The sequence below is a fragment of the Notechis scutatus genome, chromosome 1 (assembly GCF_049901735.1).
Source record: "Notechis scutatus isolate UNSWTSFEM ecotype Mainland chromosome 1, rNotScu1.2, whole genome shotgun sequence".
In the NCBI taxonomy this organism is placed as follows: Eukaryota; Metazoa; Chordata; class Lepidosauria; order Squamata; family Elapidae; genus Notechis; species Notechis scutatus.
Genome location: NC_142009.1, coordinates 151991140 through 152012877, shown reverse-complemented (window position 1 = coordinate 152012877; position 21738 = coordinate 151991140). Strand labels below are relative to the sequence as shown.

General features: G+C 35.6%; 1 protein-coding gene across 2 annotated transcripts in view; it reads left to right on the top strand.

Annotated features, from left to right (window-relative positions):
- The window catches only part of KIF16B (kinesin family member 16B), a 150482-nt gene that overhangs the window by 94180 nt on the left and 34564 nt on the right, over positions 1-21738 (top strand). For both annotated transcript variants that reach the window (XM_026668491.2, XM_026668490.2), the window contains 2 exons: positions 1625-1747; positions 3474-3563. In XM_026668491.2, the coding sequence (XP_026524276.1) occupies positions 1625-1747; positions 3474-3563 (213 nt within the window). The remainder of the gene's footprint in view (positions 1-1624; positions 1748-3473; positions 3564-21738) is intronic.

Below are 21738 nucleotides of genomic sequence, written 5' to 3'. Positions count from 1 at the left end.
ATCATTTCATTCATGTTTGTTTGAAAGAAGTCTTAGCAAATCAGTGCAGTTTTCTCCATGATACAGAGAGCCTTAATGTATTTTATAAAAGAATTCCAGTCAAGGAATACCTATTCATATATGAAACTGCCCTTTCTTTGATACCCACCTGGCTTGTCCCACCTTTTTGAAATTAGATGGCTAGCACTGTTGCCCTCTGTTGAGGGAATTCAGCTGGTGTTAATTCTTTTCTCTCCTTCCTTTAGTCCCTAAGATTTTTCTACTCCCCCTCCCCCAGGTGTTTGAAATTTTAAAATCTGTTATGATTTAAAACTGTTTTTCTTTTAAATAGTAATATAAGATTTATATTATTTTATATTCACATTTTAGTGCTTTTATTTCTGTAAATTAAAAAAATTCTAAAATTAAAAAAAAATTGGTGCATCCTACAATTTAAATTATGCTGCTTGCTGAATGTGTGTTCCTAAACCAAATGTTAACTCAGAACCAACCACCATTCCTGATAAATGTTTATTCAGACTAAAGTTTATGTTGCAAGTAAAAGAATAATTCTATTTCTTATTTCCTGTGATAACACATTTTCAAGGCTGTCTTTCTAGGATCTGATGTGATTACAAGAGTCACTTTTACAATAAATTTTCTCCTTGTTTAAAGCTGGTGGAATTGTTCTAGAGCTATAAACATTTCAGTGACATATAATTTTGGTAAGCTGTCAGTGATGGATACTGCTCTAGACAATAAATATAGAAAATGACTATATAATTTTGTTGGTTTTGATCTTGCCCCTGGATTTCAAACATAAGCTTTTGCGATAAATGTTTAATGGGAAGCTTGTCTCTGTATTTTGTATTCATGAACAACTTGGGTAAACTATATAATCTCTGAAAAAAATCTAAAGATTCCGTTCATCAGATCCTCTTGTTCACTGTTAGGAATATGTGAAGCTTGATCTGCAGAGGCTGTATGATTTTTGCTGTTTGCTATATGATGAAATATTATCAGAATGTTATTAAGTTACAAGATAGCAAAGTGCTTTTTTAAAAGAATAAAATGTTTGCAAAAATTCCAGATTGCTAAAAGTGTTGCTTGATATCTGTTACATACTAACATTTTTTTCTGATCATAAAAATCTTGTTTCTGATCTTGAAAGCTTTTGATTGTGAATTGTATCCAGAGCTATACTACACAAGGAAATTCCTCTTTTATCTATAGTAGTTGAGGCCCAGTAGACTTCAAGTTATCCAGTTTTCTCCAGTTCTTCCTTTTTCCCCATCATCTTCTGTTTTCAGAAGGTTGCCCAGAAAGAAGACATTTGCCTCCTTCTACTGATGGGGTTGTACTTATTAGTGCAATTTAATCTGTGCAAAGTGTGGATACAAGCCTTTTACTTCTACTGAAGTTACATAAAGCATAAGACACATTTTGCAGTGGAATTCTTCAGTAGCTATTCTATATTTGAAAGTAATGTTGACCATTCACGAGAGAACTATATTTTGCTATCACACAAATCCTTAATTATCTAACTAAACCTGATTTTTTCTATTAAATAACATATTCTGGTTTCATGCAATTCTACTTAAGAAATGATGCAGTATTTAATTACCTTTTAATATTCATTTGATAGCGCATGTTCTGTCGCCCTGTTAAAACAAATCCAGATGATGTAAAGAATCCAGTTAAAATTAGCATCCCACGTTACATCCTTTGTGGGCAAGGAAAGGATGAGCATTATGAATATGAAATCAAGGTAAGGTAAATATTTTTTTTTTTTTAATTTTTGTTGGTGTGCATTATTTGTCTACATGTGGAATCTTTCATTGTTTAATAACTTCTTATGGAAAAGATTCAGTTTGGAAAGCAGACTGAGCTAGATTGTAACGCATAATCGCCCTTTACTTTCTCTCTTTACTATCTTTGATCTTTGAGTGTGCCCATTCCTTGAACAGCACTCATAAACTGTGGGTTAGGACCCCTTCTGTTAGGAGATTTTGAGTTGTTTCTAGCACCCTACAGGAAAGCATTTCTATAAGACATGGCATCAATTCGCCCCAGCCAAATGCCTTCTGCACACCTCAAAATACTGATTAGGACAGGTATGGAGAGAATGTTTTAAATAGTTGAAGTGGGAGACTAAAGAGGATACAAACATGCAATTTTGACAAGTAGAACATGTTGGAAGTATTCTAAGTATACTATGCTAAGTAGTAAGAATACAAAGTATTTCATAGGAAGATAACAGCGTTCCCTGCATCTCGGCATATAGTCATATTGACCACAGAAGTGTCTCCGGACATCACTGGCTCCCTCAACTAGATGAGATGAGCATCGCCCCCCAGAGTTGGACATGACTGGACAGGGAAAACTATGTACTAAATATAGAAGTTTCATATAATCCCAAGAATCTTGACAAACTAGGGTAGTTTTCAGCTTTATATTCTCCATTGTTTAACTCCATTGGATTTATTGTGTCATACCAGCTCTCTTGATGTGATATCCAAAGTTGAGGAAGGGGTAGGGTAGGGTAGGATAGGATAGGATAGACGGGATAAGCTAAGCTAAGATAGATAACATAAGATAACCATTGTCACTTTTTTCTGTGAACACATTGGCACACATTAAAAAATGAAATTTTGATGCCTGCTCTCAAAAGAATTACATATATATATGTATGTATATGTATGTATGTATGTATGTATGTGTGTGTGTGTGTGTGTATATATATATATATATATATATATATATATATATATATATATATATATATATTCTTAAGTTTTCAGGGTACTTACATGTATGGTATTTAGCTTTATTCGGGTATTTTCCCACATCATTGTAGTTGTGCTTTTAAAGTTGTAGCAACGTTTCGGCAGAATCTCATCTGCCATACAGAAGCCTGATGATGGCAGATGAGATTCTGCCGAAATGTTGCTACAACTTTAAAAGCACATCTACAATGACGTGGGAAAATACCCGAACAAAGCTGAATACCATATATATATATGCATCATTGTATCACACATGCTGCCAAAAGGGACAATTCTTTCTTTCCTCATTTCGAGGGAAAGCAGCAAGATCCTGTTGATAAGGCTGTTCTTGAAAATACTTGTTTTCTTAATCAGTTAATGCTGATGTATATGTTTTCCATTGTATGATCTAATTGCGTAACTTATCCAGATAATTGGCACTCTACCTCCTGGTTGAGGTAATGTCAAGTGATAAAAAGCCCTCCTTACAACAAATCTGCCCATAATCATAGAATTGCCTCATGGGAAGGTGACTTCTATGCTAATGCAATTACATATTCAGTTTCTCCCAGCAAACTGAAAACATTGGTTTGTTCCGCTCCAAGTAAAATTTTGTGTGAGTAATCATGCTTAGTCAGGGAAAATTATTCATTATGAGAAGCCTTGTAATATAAACCTTCACTGTATGTTCCTTTTTTGTTAATTAAATTGTTTACTTTTACAAAACAGATATCAGTCCTAGATGAGACATGGGCTATATTCAGGAGATACAGCCGCTTTAGGGAAATGCATCAGACATTAAAATTAAAATTCCCAGAGGTAAGTTTTAATATGTAAATGTATTATTATGTATAATAAATGTATATAAATGTATAATAAAATTTTAATATGTAAATATATTATTATTTTCTTTTGGTTTATACCGATAGCAAATACTGGTGAACTTTCCTATTTAGTTTCTAAGAAACTATTACATTTGTGGCAGAAATTGTTATGTATATTTGGGGTTTGGGGCAATTTTTATTTTATGTTGATACTTATTTGGAACACATAAACGGGATTGCTATGCTGTGTTTCTTGGGAAAAAATTCACTTCTTAATTCCAAGATTTTCAGTCTTTATATGTTTCTTTGAAATTGTCAAACTTTTTTTTTTTACAAGACTGTTTCTATGGAACCCTTCAGAGATCTTTTTGGAAAGTGATGAAATTAAATCTGCTGTTTCACATTCATGGAAGTGAATTAAAGCTAGCAGAGTTTTCTGCTCCATTAAATGGACATTTCTTTATGTTGAAAAAAGGAGAGGCAATATTTTTTTCCTTTTCATTTGTTTCATTTCATCAACACCTCCCACTAATTGTATTCCCAGCAATTTGGAGCCAAAGTCTGGCTACCCAAAAGGCAGGAGAAATGGGCAGAATTTACCTCCACTTCATGAAAATTCAGGGCACAGTTATGAATTGAAATCATTACTTCTCTCGTTGTTACTTCTTTTCTACATTTTATTGTCTTTCATCCTAAAAGTTTCTATGTATAATTTTATGGGATTCTGAATATGCAAATATAGTTACCTTTGCAATTTATCACAGTTATAACCAATTCTTTTTTGAAAGAACATCGTTTAATTCCGTTCTATGCACATAGGTGCTTTATGAGATAATTAGGCTGAGAGCTAATGATCACCTCACTTTTCAGGTATGAGTACAGGAGAGTGGAAGGAACATATCACCCCAGTCCAAAAGTAATTCTCTAGTCATTACATTATATTAATAAATATAATTAAATTACATCTCTATCTTAGATGAATATTGCAGGTTGCAAGGAAGAATATGTGTCCCACAATGCAACCTAGTATTAAAATACCCGCATTCGGGTATTTTCACATAGGTTCTCTTTCCTATTCATCAGCATTACCCAAACATACATGGATAATATTTATATATATTGAGGATAACAATTTATCCACCTAAACACTGTGATATCTTATTTTTGTCATTCATTGTGCTAATATACAAGTCAACTCTGTTTAAGTAGCACTATCGATTGTCCTGAGCCATCTGAAATTAAAACAGCACGCTTTTTCTTCATTAAAGTGATAATTTCCATCTAGTTATCAATGTCAGTATAGCAGTTGATAATGAAAATATCAGTCTTTATGAGCATATTCAAAGGATGCAGGGGATAGTGGAAATGCCTGTTCTTTTTTTTGTATGTTTTTGTTATTGTTCTTTTTTTTAGAAAAAATGAAATTACTGTTTATTAAAGATTTAGCAATGGAAAAAGAACTTAAATGGGAGGGAGGAAGGGAGGGGAGGGAGGAAGGAAGGATGGAAGGATGGAAGGATGGAAGGAAGGATGAGGTAATTCCTCATTAGGAGAATGAGTGCACACAGGGAGACGTAGTGAGAGTGGTATTGAATAACACACGACCAGCACACAGATACACTGAACAGTAAAATGTAGGTTTTTACTTCTAGTAAACGGTTAAGCAAAGTCCAACCAGTAGTCCAAGTCATACACGGTTAAAGCAGTCAGTTTTCAGTCCAGGGTTAATCCAAATAACAAAGTCCAGTATCATACACAGTTCAGTAACAGACTTACAGCAATCCAAGAAGAACGACGATCAGCAACAGTCAATAGGAAAAAGGCAGGAACCAAAAATAGCGAACATCAGAACATCTAGCAACAAGGAAACCAGGTTTCTGGCTCCATCTTATGGCCGTTTGAGGAACCACACCCAATTACAATTACACCATTCCCTTAAAGAGACAGTATTAAATGTCTATCCTGGTTTATATATTTCCAACCCAATTGTTAGGTAACTATCAATTCCTAACATTCTCCCCTTTGGGTAGGACAATATATAACACCTTACAGTTTAAGTCCATAATCCTCACAGCAAGCCTTATGCTTTACAGAGCCTTGGGCTTTTGTAAAATGATCTGCAATGTTATTCTCTGATATGCAGTACTCCAGTTTAATCATTTTACTTTGCACACATTGTCTCACATTTATATATCTTAGATCTGTGTGTTTTGATCTTGTCTTTACAGCAAGATTGGAAGCCATCTCTATTGCTAATTGATTGTCTTCATAAACAATAGAATCTGTTACATCAATTCCCATATCAATCAATAGTTGCTTATAACAAACTAAATCTGTAGATAATAGAGACAAATACGAGAATTGAGCCTCCATTGTTGATAAACTTAGCTGTTTCTGTCGAATAGACCTCCATCCAATCAACACTTTTCCAAATAACACTATAGTACCTGATGTTGATTTACGTGTATTTATGTCTGTAGCGAAACTTGCATCAGCATATGCAGTTAAACTTAGTTCATCCTTAGGCTTCAAATATAATGCATAATGCATCATTTGTTTCACATTTCTTAACACACGCTTAGCAGCTTGCCAGTGCCTTTCAGTTGGCTCAGCATTAAACCTAGCTAATGGGTTAACACAGAATGCTATATCTGGCCTTGACCAATTACTAAGATAAGATAAGCTACCAATCAAGGACTGATAAATATCCTTATCAAAAACAGGACTTTGTACATCAGTATGGTTAAAATCCTGGCTCATCGGTGTTTTAGCCGGTTTACAAAGTTCCACTTTAAAATTCGTTAGTAATTGGTTAATTTTATCTGCCTGTGAGATTTTGTATCCTCCCCTAGTTTTATCTATTTTTAAACCAAGATATTGTTCAATTTCTCCTGTTTTATTTTAAATTTCTTTTCTAACAGTCAAATTATTTCAGTAGCTTCTTGCTCAGTTTTGGTGATTAATGCTATGTCATCAGTGAACAATAGCAACAATGAAATTATACCATCACTTTCCTTTTTGAAAAAACATGGATCAGCCATGCCAGCTACAAAACCTATTGTAGTTAATTCCTTAACTATACACTGGTTCCACTCAAATCCTGATTGCTTTAAGCCATAAAGACTCTTTTTCAATCTCCAGCAATCAGTTGTATTATCATTTTTGATACCTAAAGGTTTCTTGAAATATATAGTATGTTGCAACGGTGTATGCAGATATGCCGTCTCTACATCTAAATGATTTATAATGTATTTCTCCTTAGCTGCCCGCACTAATGCTGCTCATAATGTAGTAGCTTTCAGACTAGGCGCAAATACCTCATCGTAATCGTTTGCTGTCTGACTGAACCCTTGTGCTACTAACCTGTCTTTATGGGTAACAGTCCCATCCACACCTGTCTTAAGTTTATAAATCCATTTACACCCTATGGCATGTTTACCTGGTGGTAACCTGACATTTTCATATACCTCCAACCTTTGTAAGGATTTCAGTTCCTTATCCATTGCTTCCTGCCTTAGCAGGAACTGTATTGGCATACAACACTATCTATATCTATCAGGTGGTTGTGTTACTCGGGTTGAATGTCTCGGTAATGCAGGGCTTACTGGTGGACTCCCACCTGCTCCTGTTCTTCCTCCTGTGCCTGTTCTTCTCCTCTTCTGCCTGTTCTTCCTCTTTAATGGCTATTGATGGTTTAATTATTTCATCTTTAGGGACTACTCGGGTGTCAATTACAACATCATTGTTGTATTTCTGTTCCAGTTTATGCCACCCAATGTGCTCAAGAAATGTAGCACTAGCGCTACAGTAAACATGAGCTGTGCCTGGATCCTAAAATCTAAACGACCTATAGTTGGCTTCGTAACCTACGAAAAATAATTTCCTAGCTCTATGTTGCCCTTTCAGTCTTACTTGTGAGGGAATATGCACCCATGCTGGAGCTCCAAATATGTGTAGGTAACTTAAATTTGGTTTTCTGCCATGCCAACGAGTGAATGGCAATTCAACAGTTGTTGTGTACACTACATTGTTCAACACATGGTTGCTACACATTATGGCCTCACCCCACAGTGTTTCAGGCAAACCTGAGTCAGATAACATAGTGCAAGCTATGGTTTCTAACATTTGCCCTCTTCGTTCTGCAAATGAGTTATGTTGTAGTCTGTAAGGTGCAGAATGTTTATGCTCAACACCAGCCAATTTTAACATAGTTTGGAATCTATTGTTAATAAATTCAGTCCAGTTATCAGTAACTAAAGTCATTACCCTATGTTTCACTTTTCTCTCAGCAAACCTCAGCCAATTAAAGAAATATTGGAATGTTTCTGTTTTGTTTTTCATGAGATAGCAGAAACTGTACCGTGAGTAATGGTCCATTATACTCAAAACATAGCAGGCATCTCCCAAACTGGGTTTTTTAGGACCAATTATGTCAGCAAACACAACCTCTAAAGGTTCCTTGGTCTTAAACCCATTCAGTCTGTTTGCTGGAGTAACCTTGTTTTTCTCCTGATTTACAGGCATTACAGTTTAAATACTTGCTACAGGGTTTTAATTTTACTCCCTCTGACAATTTAACAGTTTGTTTGAGCATTTTGAAATTAATGTGCCCCAAACGTCTATGCAGTAAATGTATACATTCGTCATGTGGCTTAACATTGTTATAAACCGAGTTAGCCATCTTCAACTGGTCATCATGTATCACATATAAATCATTCTCTAAATTAGCAGTAACACTTTTACCCTCTTTCTCTATTATACATTTATCTCCCCTAAAGGTTACTATATAACCAAGATTAACTAAAGCCCTTACTGATAACAAATTAAATTTCAGTTTAGGTACATATAACATAGATAAATGCTCATTTACACATGAACAATATGCAGTACCTTCACCAGATGCTTTCATCTTCCATCCATTTGCCAATGATACATGTTGCTTACTCATGGACATCTTTACAAACCTCTCTCTATTTCTAGTAATGCACTGCGATATTCCACTATCAACTACCATGGTTTACAGTTGAATTGCTAGACATAGCTAAATTAACATTCTTCTTAGCCTTCTGGTGATTACCAGTATTCTGTTGTTTTCCCTTCGTACAGAATCTAGCTATATGTCCCCAGCCCCACAAGAAAAACATTTCCTAACAGTATAGGCAGTTGAAGACAAATTCTCTTCTTGTTGTTGTTTCTTCCTCAGTTGGTCCCTATCCAGCCGTCTTCTTGCCTCTTCTAACAACCTTCCAGTTATGTCAGTCAATGTCAGTTTATCTCTGGGCAGGACTTCCAGTGAAGACATGTAATCATCATAAATTTCATCCAATGAGGAAAGAATGATGTAAACCTGATTCAGTTCTGAAAATGTCAGTTCCTGTTCACGTAGCTCTTGAAAAGTTCTTTTCATGAAGTTCAAATGAGCTAACATATCTCCGCCTTTCAGAAGACGCGCTCTAAACAGTTTACGTGTTAGATGTATGTGTGCACGAACATAAATCCTCTTCAAATTCTTCCAAAACTTAGCAGCAGACTCTTCTCTACAAATATGGAGTAGCTGCTGGTCACTCAGTGTTAGTCCAATTATACAAAGAGCTCATTCCGTTTAAAGTCAGCTTCTTGGCATCGTCCTCATTATCTGGATCCCAAGCATTTACATCCGGTGGATCTTGAACTGTATTCCATAACCCTTCCCTACGCAAAAGTAGACTGCACTTCATAGACCAGGAAACATAGTTTGCTCCATCCAACTGGGTTATCAGTGATAGACTTGTTGATGGGTCTTGTGCCATCTTTACCAGGACAGTAACCCACAATTAAACAGTAAACAGCTGTCTGTATACAGTACTGTGTATTCACACTAATTCTCAGTTATTTGAGCCTGGTATGGCCTGGGCCCATAACCAGTGTTGAGGTAATTCCCCATTAGGAGAATGAGTGCACACAGGGAGACATAGTGATAGTGGTTTTGAATAACACATGACCAGCACTCAGATACACTGAATAGTAAAATGTAGGTTTTTACTTCTAGTAAACGGTTAAGCAAAGTCAAGCAGTCCAAGTCACACATGATTAAAGCAGTCAGTTTTCAGTCCAGGGATAATCCAAATAACAATGTCCAGTATCATACACAGTTCAGTAACAGACTTACAGCAATCCAAGAAGAACGACAATCATCAACAGTCAATAGGAAAAAGGCAGGAACCAAAAACAGTGAACATCAGAATATCTAGCAACAAGGAAACCATGTTTCTGGCTCCATCTTATGGCCGTTTGAGGAACCACACCCAATTACAATTACACCATTCCCTTAAAGAGACAGTATTAAATGTCTATCCTGGTTTATATATTTCCAACCCAATTGTTAGGTGACTATCAATTCCTAGCATAGAAGGAAGGAAGGATTTAAAGAAATGGCTTTTGATTTTCTTTACAAATATAAACAGATTTATTTAGCATTTCTCCACCCTCTTTGATATTACATTACATATATCACTTCTTCCCATATCTCAATGCTTATCTTCCACAGATTCAAAATCTATTAACGTTTATGTGTAGTATCAGCAAAAATAAAGGTTTTTTTCCCCCCAGAACTTTCCTAAAACATATTTCTTAAATCTGATCAAACAGGTCTACTTTGTATTCTTTTCTTTGGCTCCTTCTTAATCTTTGCTTCATTAAGATGCTGTCATAAGATTTGATCTCCATCAAAATTTTATTTCTCCCATCTCAGGAGTTTCTTTATGGCTTTTAACAGCTCTCTTGTAAATCCAGTAATAAATCATTACCAGGTCATTTTTCATCTCTTGGCTTATAGTTTGTATTTCCGCTTTTAATTTCATCTCTGTCTTATAGTCTACAACTTCTATTTCATTTCCAGTATTTTTGCATAGGTTGGAGTTTGTTTTTTCTCTTCAGTTCTATCAATCATTGAATTCTTTCAAATTATTCACCACCACACCTTTCTTTTCTTTTTTCAGATCTCTTTAAAATTGTGTGTTTCCCAGAGCAGATATTGTTGCTGTCATTGTATCTACAAGCTTCTTTCCCATTGCTTCAAAAATCCTTTCAAGTGTCATTTTTTCAAGTGTCACTACTGGTCATCGAATTCAAAAAATTTGAAAGAGGTTTTTCTTTTCTTATTCGCAAGATCCTTCTTAGTTTCTCAAAAATTGCATGTCATTAATTCCCACTAAACATTATATGTTGGGTTGTGAATGTTTCCAGAATGCTTCAGAAGAAATACTTCAGAACTTGCATGAACACATTACTTCTATGCTGTTCATAAAAGCAGTAACATCCTTTCTCAAATGAACAACAGAGAAGTGCTGTCCTTATATGTACAGGTAATCCTTGCTTAGCAATCAAAATTGAGACTGGCAACTTGGGCTGTAAGCAGAAAACCACATGACTGCCACTGGGCTCACAATGACTTTGTAATGGCTTTCAGTCATTAAACAAAGTGACATGGGTGTTAAGTGAAAAATCACATGATTATGACTTACAATTTTACTTCGACCTTCCATTCTTGACTCTCGACAAATATATCTTTTCTTTTATGTATACTGAGAGCATATGCACCAAGACAAATTCCTTGTGCATCCAATCACACTTGGCTAATAAATCATTCTATTCTATTCTATTCTATTCTATTCTATTCTATTCTATTCTATTCTATTCTATTCTATTCTATTCTATTCTATTCTATTCTATTCATATTGTACAGTATTAACTCTGCAAGCGAAAATGCATGCTGGTAGAAAAGTACCTGAATGGTGATCATATCATTGTGAGAGGCTGCTGCGGTAAATGAAAGGATTGGTTTTCAAAAATTATTTTTAGCACTGTACCTCTGCTTTTAGCACTTCAACTGTAAGCCGAGGTTGTTCTCGACTTATGCAACAATTGAGCCCAAAATTTCTGTTGCTAAATGAGAAATTTATCAATGAGCTTTTCCCTGTTTTACAACAGTTGTTAAATTAACTGAATCACTGCAATTCTTAAGTTAGTAACATGGTTGTTAAGTGAATCTGGCTTCCCTATTGACTTTGTTTGTCAGAAGGTCGCAAAAGGGGATCACATGACCCAGGATACTGCAACTGTCATAAATATGAGTAAGTTGCCAAACGTCTGAATTTTGATCACATGATCATGGGGATCCTGCAACAATTGTAATTGTGAAAAATGGTCATAAGTCACTTTTTTCAGTGCTGTTGTACCTTTGAATACTCACTAATATGAACTGTTTTAAGTTGAAGACTACCTGTGATAACTACTAACAGTTGCTCCATGAAGCAATCAGTAAGCAAGGACTACCTTTAAACCAAAGCATTTCTTCCTAATCATGATTGAAGCATATGCATCTTTCTAAAGTGCGGGCTAAGCTTCTTCATGAGATACTTCAGGAAGCCTGTCAACAGCAATTATGAAGAAGTCACCCAACAGATTGACCTGCTTAGCTATAAAAACAAACTATTGTAAAGAATGTATGGCTGACTTGTTGAACTGGAACTCCATCAACTTTTAGAATTGGTCATGCATTACTCTTCTCTGATATAAACCAAGTTATCAGGTTTGAAATTATAAAGTACACCAATTGTTAATATTGCATAGTATTCTGTGAAAATTTAGAATCTGTATATAAAGGCATATTGTTTAACCCGATTAGCAAAAAATGCAAGCTGACCTGAGGTGACAGTGTTTTAATCCTTTATTGGCAATCTTTATATTATGTAGTTGCACTACTACCATATGTTTCATTTGAAAGATTCTCATTTGATGTTCTAATACTGCCTCCTGGGATGGGGGTGTGAGACAATCCAAATTCTGAACAGTTATAGCATTTTTTCAGCAAGGCTGTGTTTCATAGTTAATCTTTGAGACATTATATTTATGAACACAAAATCTATTCTTTAATATGTGCTATACTTTACATAAGTGAATCTCAACCTTTCTGTTTTTAATTTAAAATTACACATGGTGTCTGCACCCCGTTTTAGAAGAATATATATTTATTTTTGGAGTGGGTGAAATACTAATACTTTGAAAAAATGAACTGCTGTCCCCTTGTAATCTAATACTATTAATTTTTGCAATATATAATTTTGTTGAATCAAGCATATAAATCAGATAAATGAATTGAAATTGATACCAAATGAATGCATTTAATCAAAATAGGGACATCCTAATATGATCGTACTTGAGATATCATAGGTATAGGCACTAAGCACTAGATACACTACTAATTATGCATTGGACTTCAACCATAACTAGCTAACTACTGGGCATCTTATGTGCTCAGTATTTCTTGACCTTCTAGAACCACTACTAAATCACTGGATATACTATTAATTATGTATTGGGCATTTAACCACAATTAGTTATATACTGGGCACCTTAAGTACTCAGTATGTCTTGACCTTCTAGTATTTGATATAACAGTGATATTTTACAATATAATTCCAATGCCAAAAGATCAGTGTATATGGTTACCATAGAATCAAAATTTCAGACTGGGTGAGCTACATATAAAAATGAATAATATAAGGGAGAAAATTGAGATTATGTTATTTATTATTTCTACAGATGCATACTGCTATCCTCTAAATAAATAATTTAGTGAGTCAGTGAGTGTCTTATCTTTAATATGCTTATTTCTTTTTTCAGTTTTACAATGGGGGTTTAATGAAATACGTAGAGAAGTTAAAAACCTAGAATAGCCTGCCCCAAATTTAGTTCAAATATGCTAGTAATTATTTGCATAAATCTCATAGCATTTTGAAAGAACTTTTGGAGTTGCTTATTTTATGTTTGCAGTAAGTTTCTCTTCTATGGGTCCCTAGATAACAAGGGTTGCATATGTTTATGAATATTTTTCTCCACAGTCCATTCAGATTATTAATTCTCTAAATATGTTGTACGATTTTAAAAGATTAAATTTGAAGACTGAAATTAAGAATTGTATTCATGAAAACACACCTGTTTTTTGGGGTACTGTGAGGAGCAATATATTTACCTGAAATGAAAATGTTTCCCTATAACAGAAAGAATAGGTTATTTATACTGTCTATCAACAACAGTCTTGTAAAATGGACAGTCTGTGCATTTAGCCAACTTAGTACTTTTAGCTCTATTTCAAACCAGTCCTGGTGAGGTTGACAACTGTGTGAGAGAGACACTTGAGGATATGTAAGTGATTAGACATATCAGAAGATAATCTGCAAACAAGTGAAGGCATGAACCAGAACTAGATTAGTAATAGCTGAATTCATATATTTCAGTTAGAATTAATTGCCAGTAAGATAAACAATTTTTTAAATTGATTTCCTATGCCTCTATACATACTGAAATAATCTTGCCACATACCCACATGCTTTTCTCTTTCTTCATCCAGCAGAAGCAACCCTCAAGAAGTAGGATCAAGATGAGATTAAGGGAGGGGGGAGCTGCACTGGAAAGTAAAAGAAAGGGAAAAGAAAGAACAAAACTAGATGAGAGGAATGCACAGGAATAACTGAATGGAAAGGATGGAGGGGAAAAAAACCCTTGGTTGCCTTCTTGTCTGTGTTCCAAGTAACACACCCACTGAAAACAGAACTCTGAGACAGGTAGATTCCTCAAAGAAAATGTTCATTGGATGCATCATATCAGCACAGCCAATGAAAACTAACTCTAAAGGTTTCTGTGGTTTTCCCCTAATTAAAAGAGTAAAACTCCCCCCATCCCAGGTGTCACCAGTCACATTGCCCAATGAATATAGCTGGCAGGCTTCTCTCCTCCTTCACCAGCCATCTCTTACAATGACCTTGGTTCCCACAGGAAAACTTTTTATTTTGACTGTTCCCTGGGCTATCTGCTTCCCCACTCCCTTCCCTCTCTCAGGCTTTGTGGTAACCGAGGCAGCACAAGATGGCTTCAGCCAGATTCGCTTCAGAGTTGACACATATTTATTTATTTAATTAATTAATTAATTTGATTTGTCAATCGCTTACAAGATAATAGGTATAAGTATAAACATAATTATGAATACATGAAATGGATACATATAAGAAAAATAAAAAGAAACAATAGGACAGGGATGGTAGGCATGTTGGTGCGCTTATGCACGCCATCTACAGACCTCTTAGGAAAGGGGTGAGGTCAATAATAGACAGTCTAAGGTTAAAGTTTTGGGGGTTTGGGGAAGAAACCACAGAGTCAGGTAGAGTATTCCAGACATTGACCACTCTGTTGCTGAAGTCGTATTTTCTGCAATCAAGTTTGGTGTGGTTTACCTTGAGTTTGTATCTATTGTGTGCTCTTGTATTTTTTTATTTTTTATTTTGGCAGCATATAAAGAAAATACATACAAAATGTTTTATAGATGGCACTTGCCCCCTTCGAGGTTGGCGAAAATGAACCCAAACACGAGTCCAAAATGCTGGAAATGTAAAAGCATAGAAGGAACCTACTTTCATATGTGGTGGTCTTGCAAAGAAACCCAGAAATATTGGCAAAAAATCAGAAAATGGTTGGAGGAGATAACCAAAGAACAAATCGAATACAAACCAGAGTTCTTCCTACTAGGGATCTCTGATAAACATTTACCCAAAAAGATGAAATATGTAACAATTCATATCCTAACTGCAGCCAGATTAGCGTTTGCCCAGTGTTGGAAATCACCCTATGCACCTACAGAACAAATGGTCATCCAGAAAATATGTGATTGTGCAGAAATGGATAAATTAACTATAGCACTTAAAAGCAAAGAGTCTTCAATATTTTACGATAATTGGAACTCTTGGTATAATTGGTTAGTCCAGAGATAAACTGCTTAATGGACAATGGGTAATTTAAGGATAGATATCGATAAGATGTGTGTATTCAAATTAAGGTAGGAGAATTGGATCTTGCAGACTGTCAAAAAGGATATTGTCTGTTTTTAAACGCATCTGTTTTTTCTTTTTTCTCTTTCTCTTCCTTTCTTTCTTTCTTTCTTTTACATCTCTTCTTCTCTTTTCTTTCCAGTTTGTAAGACCGAGTGTTCTTTTTTGTTTTTTTCCCTTTTGTGTATGTAATGTCGCTATGTTTTTAATTGTAAATTTAATTAAAAAAAATTTTTTTTTAAAAAAGAAAATTTTATTTGGGTTTTCACAAAAACAAAATACGAATAAAACGTCTTTTTTGAAAATAGCATGGTCCCAGGTTATCACTTCTTCATACAGACACAAAACTCAATTTCATGTTCATTTTTATATTCTATTCCATATCTTATTACCATTTTATATTTTCTACATAGTTTTTCCCCTCTTTTAATTTTCTCAACTTTGTTTTAATTATCTCATCTCAATTCAAATCATTATATTTATACTTTTGTCCGTCCTGTTTCAATTTCACATTATCTTATTAAGCAAATTTTTCCCTGTAGTTACCAATTAGAGTATGACACCTTTATATCCTTTAATTTTATCCATTCAAACTCTTATTTAAGCTTCAATGTATACCTTTAAGATTATAGCATTCAATATAATACATAACTTCAAATCGAGTTCTGCTTGGTACATTCTTAAAATAGAGACTATATTCTTAAAAAGAAAAAATTACATATATATGTAAATAAAACACACATTCCATTCCAATTCAATTCTATCATTAATATGCATTAAAATCTTAACATCTTTAACATTTCTTTTCAATTAAATATCGTACTTCCTTGGGAACACTTATAAACTTTCCATAGTTAATTCTTTTTTTTTCATATTTCTCACATATTTTTATAAATCATTACTAATAATTAAAAATGTTCCCTTTTAATTCTCTCAATCATTTTAATTCATTGATTTATTAACAAACATCCCACTACATTACAGTAAATATTTTATCCATCATCATATTTTCTAAAATTATTTCTATTTGTAATATAACAATGCTATCTTATGTACCTTTGCAGAATCCCTTTTGCAATTAAATTTTCACCTTATATCTTTTCTCTGTTTCTCCATTTCTTGTTTCTGTTTTTTACAACTTCTTTTCTTGCCTTCTTCCCCCTCTTCTTCTCCCTCCCCTTTTTACCCCCTCGTCTCTCTACTTCTAACTCTCTCATCTGTAATCCCTCTTCTGTTGCTTTCTAATATTATACTTACCTTTCAAATTGTTCTTCTTTTTGGTTGTTTTTTGTAGTCTTAAACCTTTCACTCTCTTTCCCCCGTTTTCTTTTTTTTCCCCCACTTAAAATTATTTGATCATTAAAGATGGCTTCTTCTTTGTCCCAATCTTCTTGTTCTGCAAGCGTTTCTTGTTGCTTCTCATAGTTCCAGATCTCCATTTCTAAGAATTGAAACACGAAGCCAAAAGAACTTCTCCCTTCTTGTGCATCTTCTTTCCATTTTTTAAGTTCTGTTTTCAGTTCTTCTAACAGTGATACCATTTAAAAACTTTTAAACAACCACCCGGTTAATTTTAGTCATCTAGACACAAAAAACAACAATCACCAAATAATCCAAATAATCCAAGGCTGTTGCTTCTTTTTTCCACTTTCTCTTCCTGGGGTTCTATTATTTTGTTACCAAGTTTCAATTAAAATGTATCTTTGAGGAATCTTGTTAAAATTTCACTGTAAGTTCCTTTTAATTACAGTTCCATTCCTTAATTCCAGGCAGTCTCCTCCATTTGTCCAGATCCTGCCCTTTTATTCTTTTTTTTTCTCCTTTCCTGCTTTTAAAAACTTTTAAATGTCCAGAAATCTTTATTATCCCTTTGACTTTTATTTTCAGCTTAGATGCCTATTAATGTCAAAGTGGATTTTTTTTTTCAGTTTCTTGCTTAAGTCTCTTAGCAATCAGTATAAGGAAGGGAAGAAAAAAAAACCTAATCCTTTCCCTTCTCTCTCTCCTTCGCAGCTTCAAAATCTTCTTTGGGAACAATGTTGTTAAGTTTAAATTCCAGGGTACCTTATTTGTTGCTTTTGCTGTTTGACCCGGTCAACCAAAATTTTCTCTTCTTATCTTCCTCCTGCACATTCTTTTCCGGTCAAGTTCTTCTTTGTGGTGGCCATTTCTGACCACTGCTACAACCGCCTTCGGGAAAGGGAGTAATGGCCAGCTGGGGAGGAGAAATGCAGCTCTCCTCAACCCTGCTGGCAGTCTCCCCCCTCTTCACCACTTCTACGGGGTGGCTTAGCCCCAGAACCAGCCAGCTCGGGGCGCTCCAGCGGCGAGCATGGATCGAAGCCTCAGAGAGACGAGGTTTCGGTCTGTCACTAAAGAAGCTCAAACCGGAAGTCGTGCTCTTGTATTGTTATGATTGAAGCTGAAGTATTCATTGACAGGTAGCACATTGCAATGTATGACTTTATATACTAAGATCGGACCGAAGGCGGCGTAGTTCTAGGTATTCTAGGTCTAGAATTTCAAGTCTGGTGGCATAAGGTATTCTGCAATGAGTAGAGGAGTGGCGAACTCTTCTTGTGAAATATTTCAGGACTTTCTCAACTGTGTTAATATCAGATACGTAATGTGGGTTCCAGACTGATAAGCTGTATCAAGTATTGGTCCAGCAAATGTTTTGTATGCTCTAGTTATTAGTGTGATATTACCAGAGAAAAAGCTACGTAGGATTAACAGATTAACAGATAATCTGAGTTGGAAGGGACCTTGTAGGTCATCTAGTCCAACCCCCCACCACCACCCAAGCGGGAGACCCTACACCATTTCTGACAAATGGCAGTCCAATCTCTTCTTGAAAGTCTCAAGTGATGGCGCTCCCACAACTTCCGAGGGCAAGCTGTTCCATTGGTTGATTGCTCTCACTGTCAGAAAGGTTCTCCTTATTTCCAGGTTAAATCTCTCTTTGTTCAGTTTCCATCCATTATTCCTTGTCTGGTCTACAGGCGCTTTAGAAAATAGCTTGACCTTAGGTTAACAACTCTTAATACCTTTTTTGGCTATGTAGTTACAGTGGGCTATAGCACTTAGATCATTAGAGATGAGTACTCCAAGGTCCTTGACAGAGTTTGGATTATCAACAAGATCATCAACTATTCAGCTTGTATTTTATTTTCTGATTTTTGTTTGCCAATATGTAAGACAGAGCATTTATTTGTTGAGATTTGAAGTTGCCATTTATTTGACCATTCTGATACATAGTCGAGGTCTTTTTGAAGGGCAGCAGTATTGTCTGTGGTGTTGAATAGCTTTACATCATCAGTGAAGAGACGCAGTTGTTCTTAATATGATCACAGAGGTCATTTATGTAGAGTATGAAGAGAGTTGGTCCTAGAACACTGCCTTGGGGGACACCACTGTTGACAGGTACAGAATTTGATAGGACACTCCCAATTTTGACCATTTGTTGTCTGTTTGACAGGAATGCTTCTATCCAGTTATGCAGGTGTCCAGAGATACCGTAAGATTTTAGTTTTAGTAGTAGTTTGTCGTGTACCACTGAATCAAAGGCTTTACAGAAGTCTATGTAGATTGCGTCTATTGCTTTTCCCTGGTCGAGTTGTGTAGTCCATATGTTTTTGCAGTGTAAGAGTTGCAGATTGCAGGATAGTTTTTTTTCTGAAACCAAATTGTTTATTAGGGAGTAGGTTGTTTGTCTCTAGGTGGAGGATAATGGATTGGTTAATAATTGATTCCATGACTTTACAGGTGATGCAACATAAAGAGATTGGTCTGTAATTTTCAACTAGGCTGGGGTCTCCCTCTTTGAAGGTGCGGATTACCGTGGCTTGTGACCATAGTTTTGGCAAGGAGCTGGTCCTGAAAGATTTTTCAAAGGTTATACTTAGAGGTTCGGCTATGGCAGTGGATAGCTTTTTAAACAAGTAAGCACATATTCCATCCCGTCCAATACATAGAGATGGTTTTAGATTGTGTAGTGCTTTTTCAACATTGTGTTCTGTAAAATCAATATGTATTAGATCATTGTAGTTGTCTGTGGTTCGACTAGGAAATACTGGGCATGATCCATTGCTGTTTACAAGTACTGAGCCAAAGAATGTGTTAAAGAGGTTGGCTTTAATGGTGTTGTCGTTACAGTCTTTACCATTAGGTCCTTTCAGGGGTGGGATGGACCTTGAGTCTTTTAATTTGTTGTTTACAAAATTGTACAAAGCGTGGGTGGAATTGGTGCGTAGAAGGCTTTCCTCTTGTTTAATGTGATAATTGGTGCATTCAGTCTTTATCTGGTGGCAAAAAAAAATTGTATCGGCTTTTGAAGTTGGCAACGTGACCAGATTTATTTTTCTGCCAAAGCGATCTCTTTTTGTATTGAAGCTTCCTTATTGTTATGGGTAATCTGTTTTTTTTCTGGTTTTGGGAGTTGTTATGTTGTAATGGTCTTCAACAGTATTGCATCCGTTGAATAGAAATTGGCAATCAAAGGATGGAGAGATCGTGCACTCGGGCCGCCAGCCGGGGCGGGCCCCCGCGGCCGAGTGCCCGCCGCCCCCCCGGGGCCCCCCCTGCCTCCCCAGCCCCACCCCGGTGCCCCCCTCCCTCCCTCGGGTCGCGCCCTCTCAGCCCCCCCCCGGACCCAACGCCGCCCGCCCCTGCCGCCGCTTTATGGGCCCCGAAGGGCGTATTTTCCGCGCCCAACAGACGGCGGCGGGGCGACGCCGGGCGCGGCGGCGGCGGGCGGGGGGGGGGGACGGGCCGGGCGCGGCCGCTCTGCGCTCCTGGGCTGGCCGACGGCCGGCGGCGGCCCTCCCCTCCCCTCTTTTCTTTGCCCCCCCCCCGCGCCCCTTTCCCCCCGGCCCCTGGTCTATAAGATCATAGTTGCCTTTTTTTTAAATAAAGTTTTATTTGGATTTTCACATATACAAAATACAAGTAAAACATCTTTTTTGAAAATAGCATGGTCCCGGGTAGAACTTCTTTATACAGACACAAAACTCAATTTCATGCTCCTTTTTGTATTCTATTCCATATCTTATACCATTTTACATTTTCTATATAGTTTTTCCCCTCTTTTAATTTTCTCAATTTTATTTTGATTATCTCATCTCAATTCAAATCATTATATTTATACTTTTGTCTGTTCTGTTTCAATTTCATATTATCTTTTCTCATTAAACAAATTTTCTCCTGTAGTTACTAATTGGAGTATGACACCTTTACATCTTTTAATTACATCCATTCAACTCTTATTTAAACTTCAATATATATCTTAAGTTTATGACCTTCAATATAATACATAATACATAACTTCCAATGGAATTCTGCTTGGTACATTCTTATAATACACACTATATTCCTAAAAAAAAGAAAAGAAAGATTGTAAATATATGTAATTATAAACCCTCATTCCATTCCACTTCAGTTCTATCATTAATAATCATTAAAATCTTAACATCTTTAACACTTCTTTTCAATTAAATATCATACTTCCTTAAAAACACATATAATCTCCATAATTAATTTTTCCGTTATTTCTTTTCACATATGTTTTATAAATCATTAAATATACCTTTTGTTACATTTATTTATTGACAAGCATTCCATTGAATTATGATAGCTATTTTATCAGACATTTTAATCATACATTGTTTCATATTTTCTAAAATTATTTCTGCTTCTAATATAACCATACTCTCTTATGTACCTTTGCAGAATCCCTTTTTCCATTAAGTTTTCACCCATTATCTCTAAATAGGCCCTGTTTCTCTATATTTTGCTTCTGTCCTTACAACTTCTTTTCCTTTCTTTCTTCCCTCTCATCTTCTCCCTCCCCTTTTTACTCCCTTATCTCTCTACTTCTAATTCTCTCTTCTGCATTTCCCTCTTCTGTTGCTTTCTGATTTTATACTTATTTTTCACTCTATTTTTTTTTTTTTTTTTGGAGTTGTTTTTCCCAATCTTAAACTTTCCATTCTCTTTCCCCTCTTTCCTCCCCTATCTAAGATTACTTGTTCATTAAAGATGGCTTCTTCTTTGTCGCAATCTTCTTGTTCTGCAGACATTTCTTGTTGTTTCTCATAATTCCAAATCTCCATTTCTAAAAACTGAAATATGAAGCCAAAAGAACTTCTCCCTTCTTGTGCATCTTCTTTGTACTTTTTAAGTTCCATTTTCAGTTCTTCTAAAAGTGGAGCCATTTTAAACACTTTTAAACAACCACCCGATTGATTTTAGTCATTCAAAACAATAACCAAGAATCCAGAAATCATCAAGTAATCCAGATAGTCCCGAGTT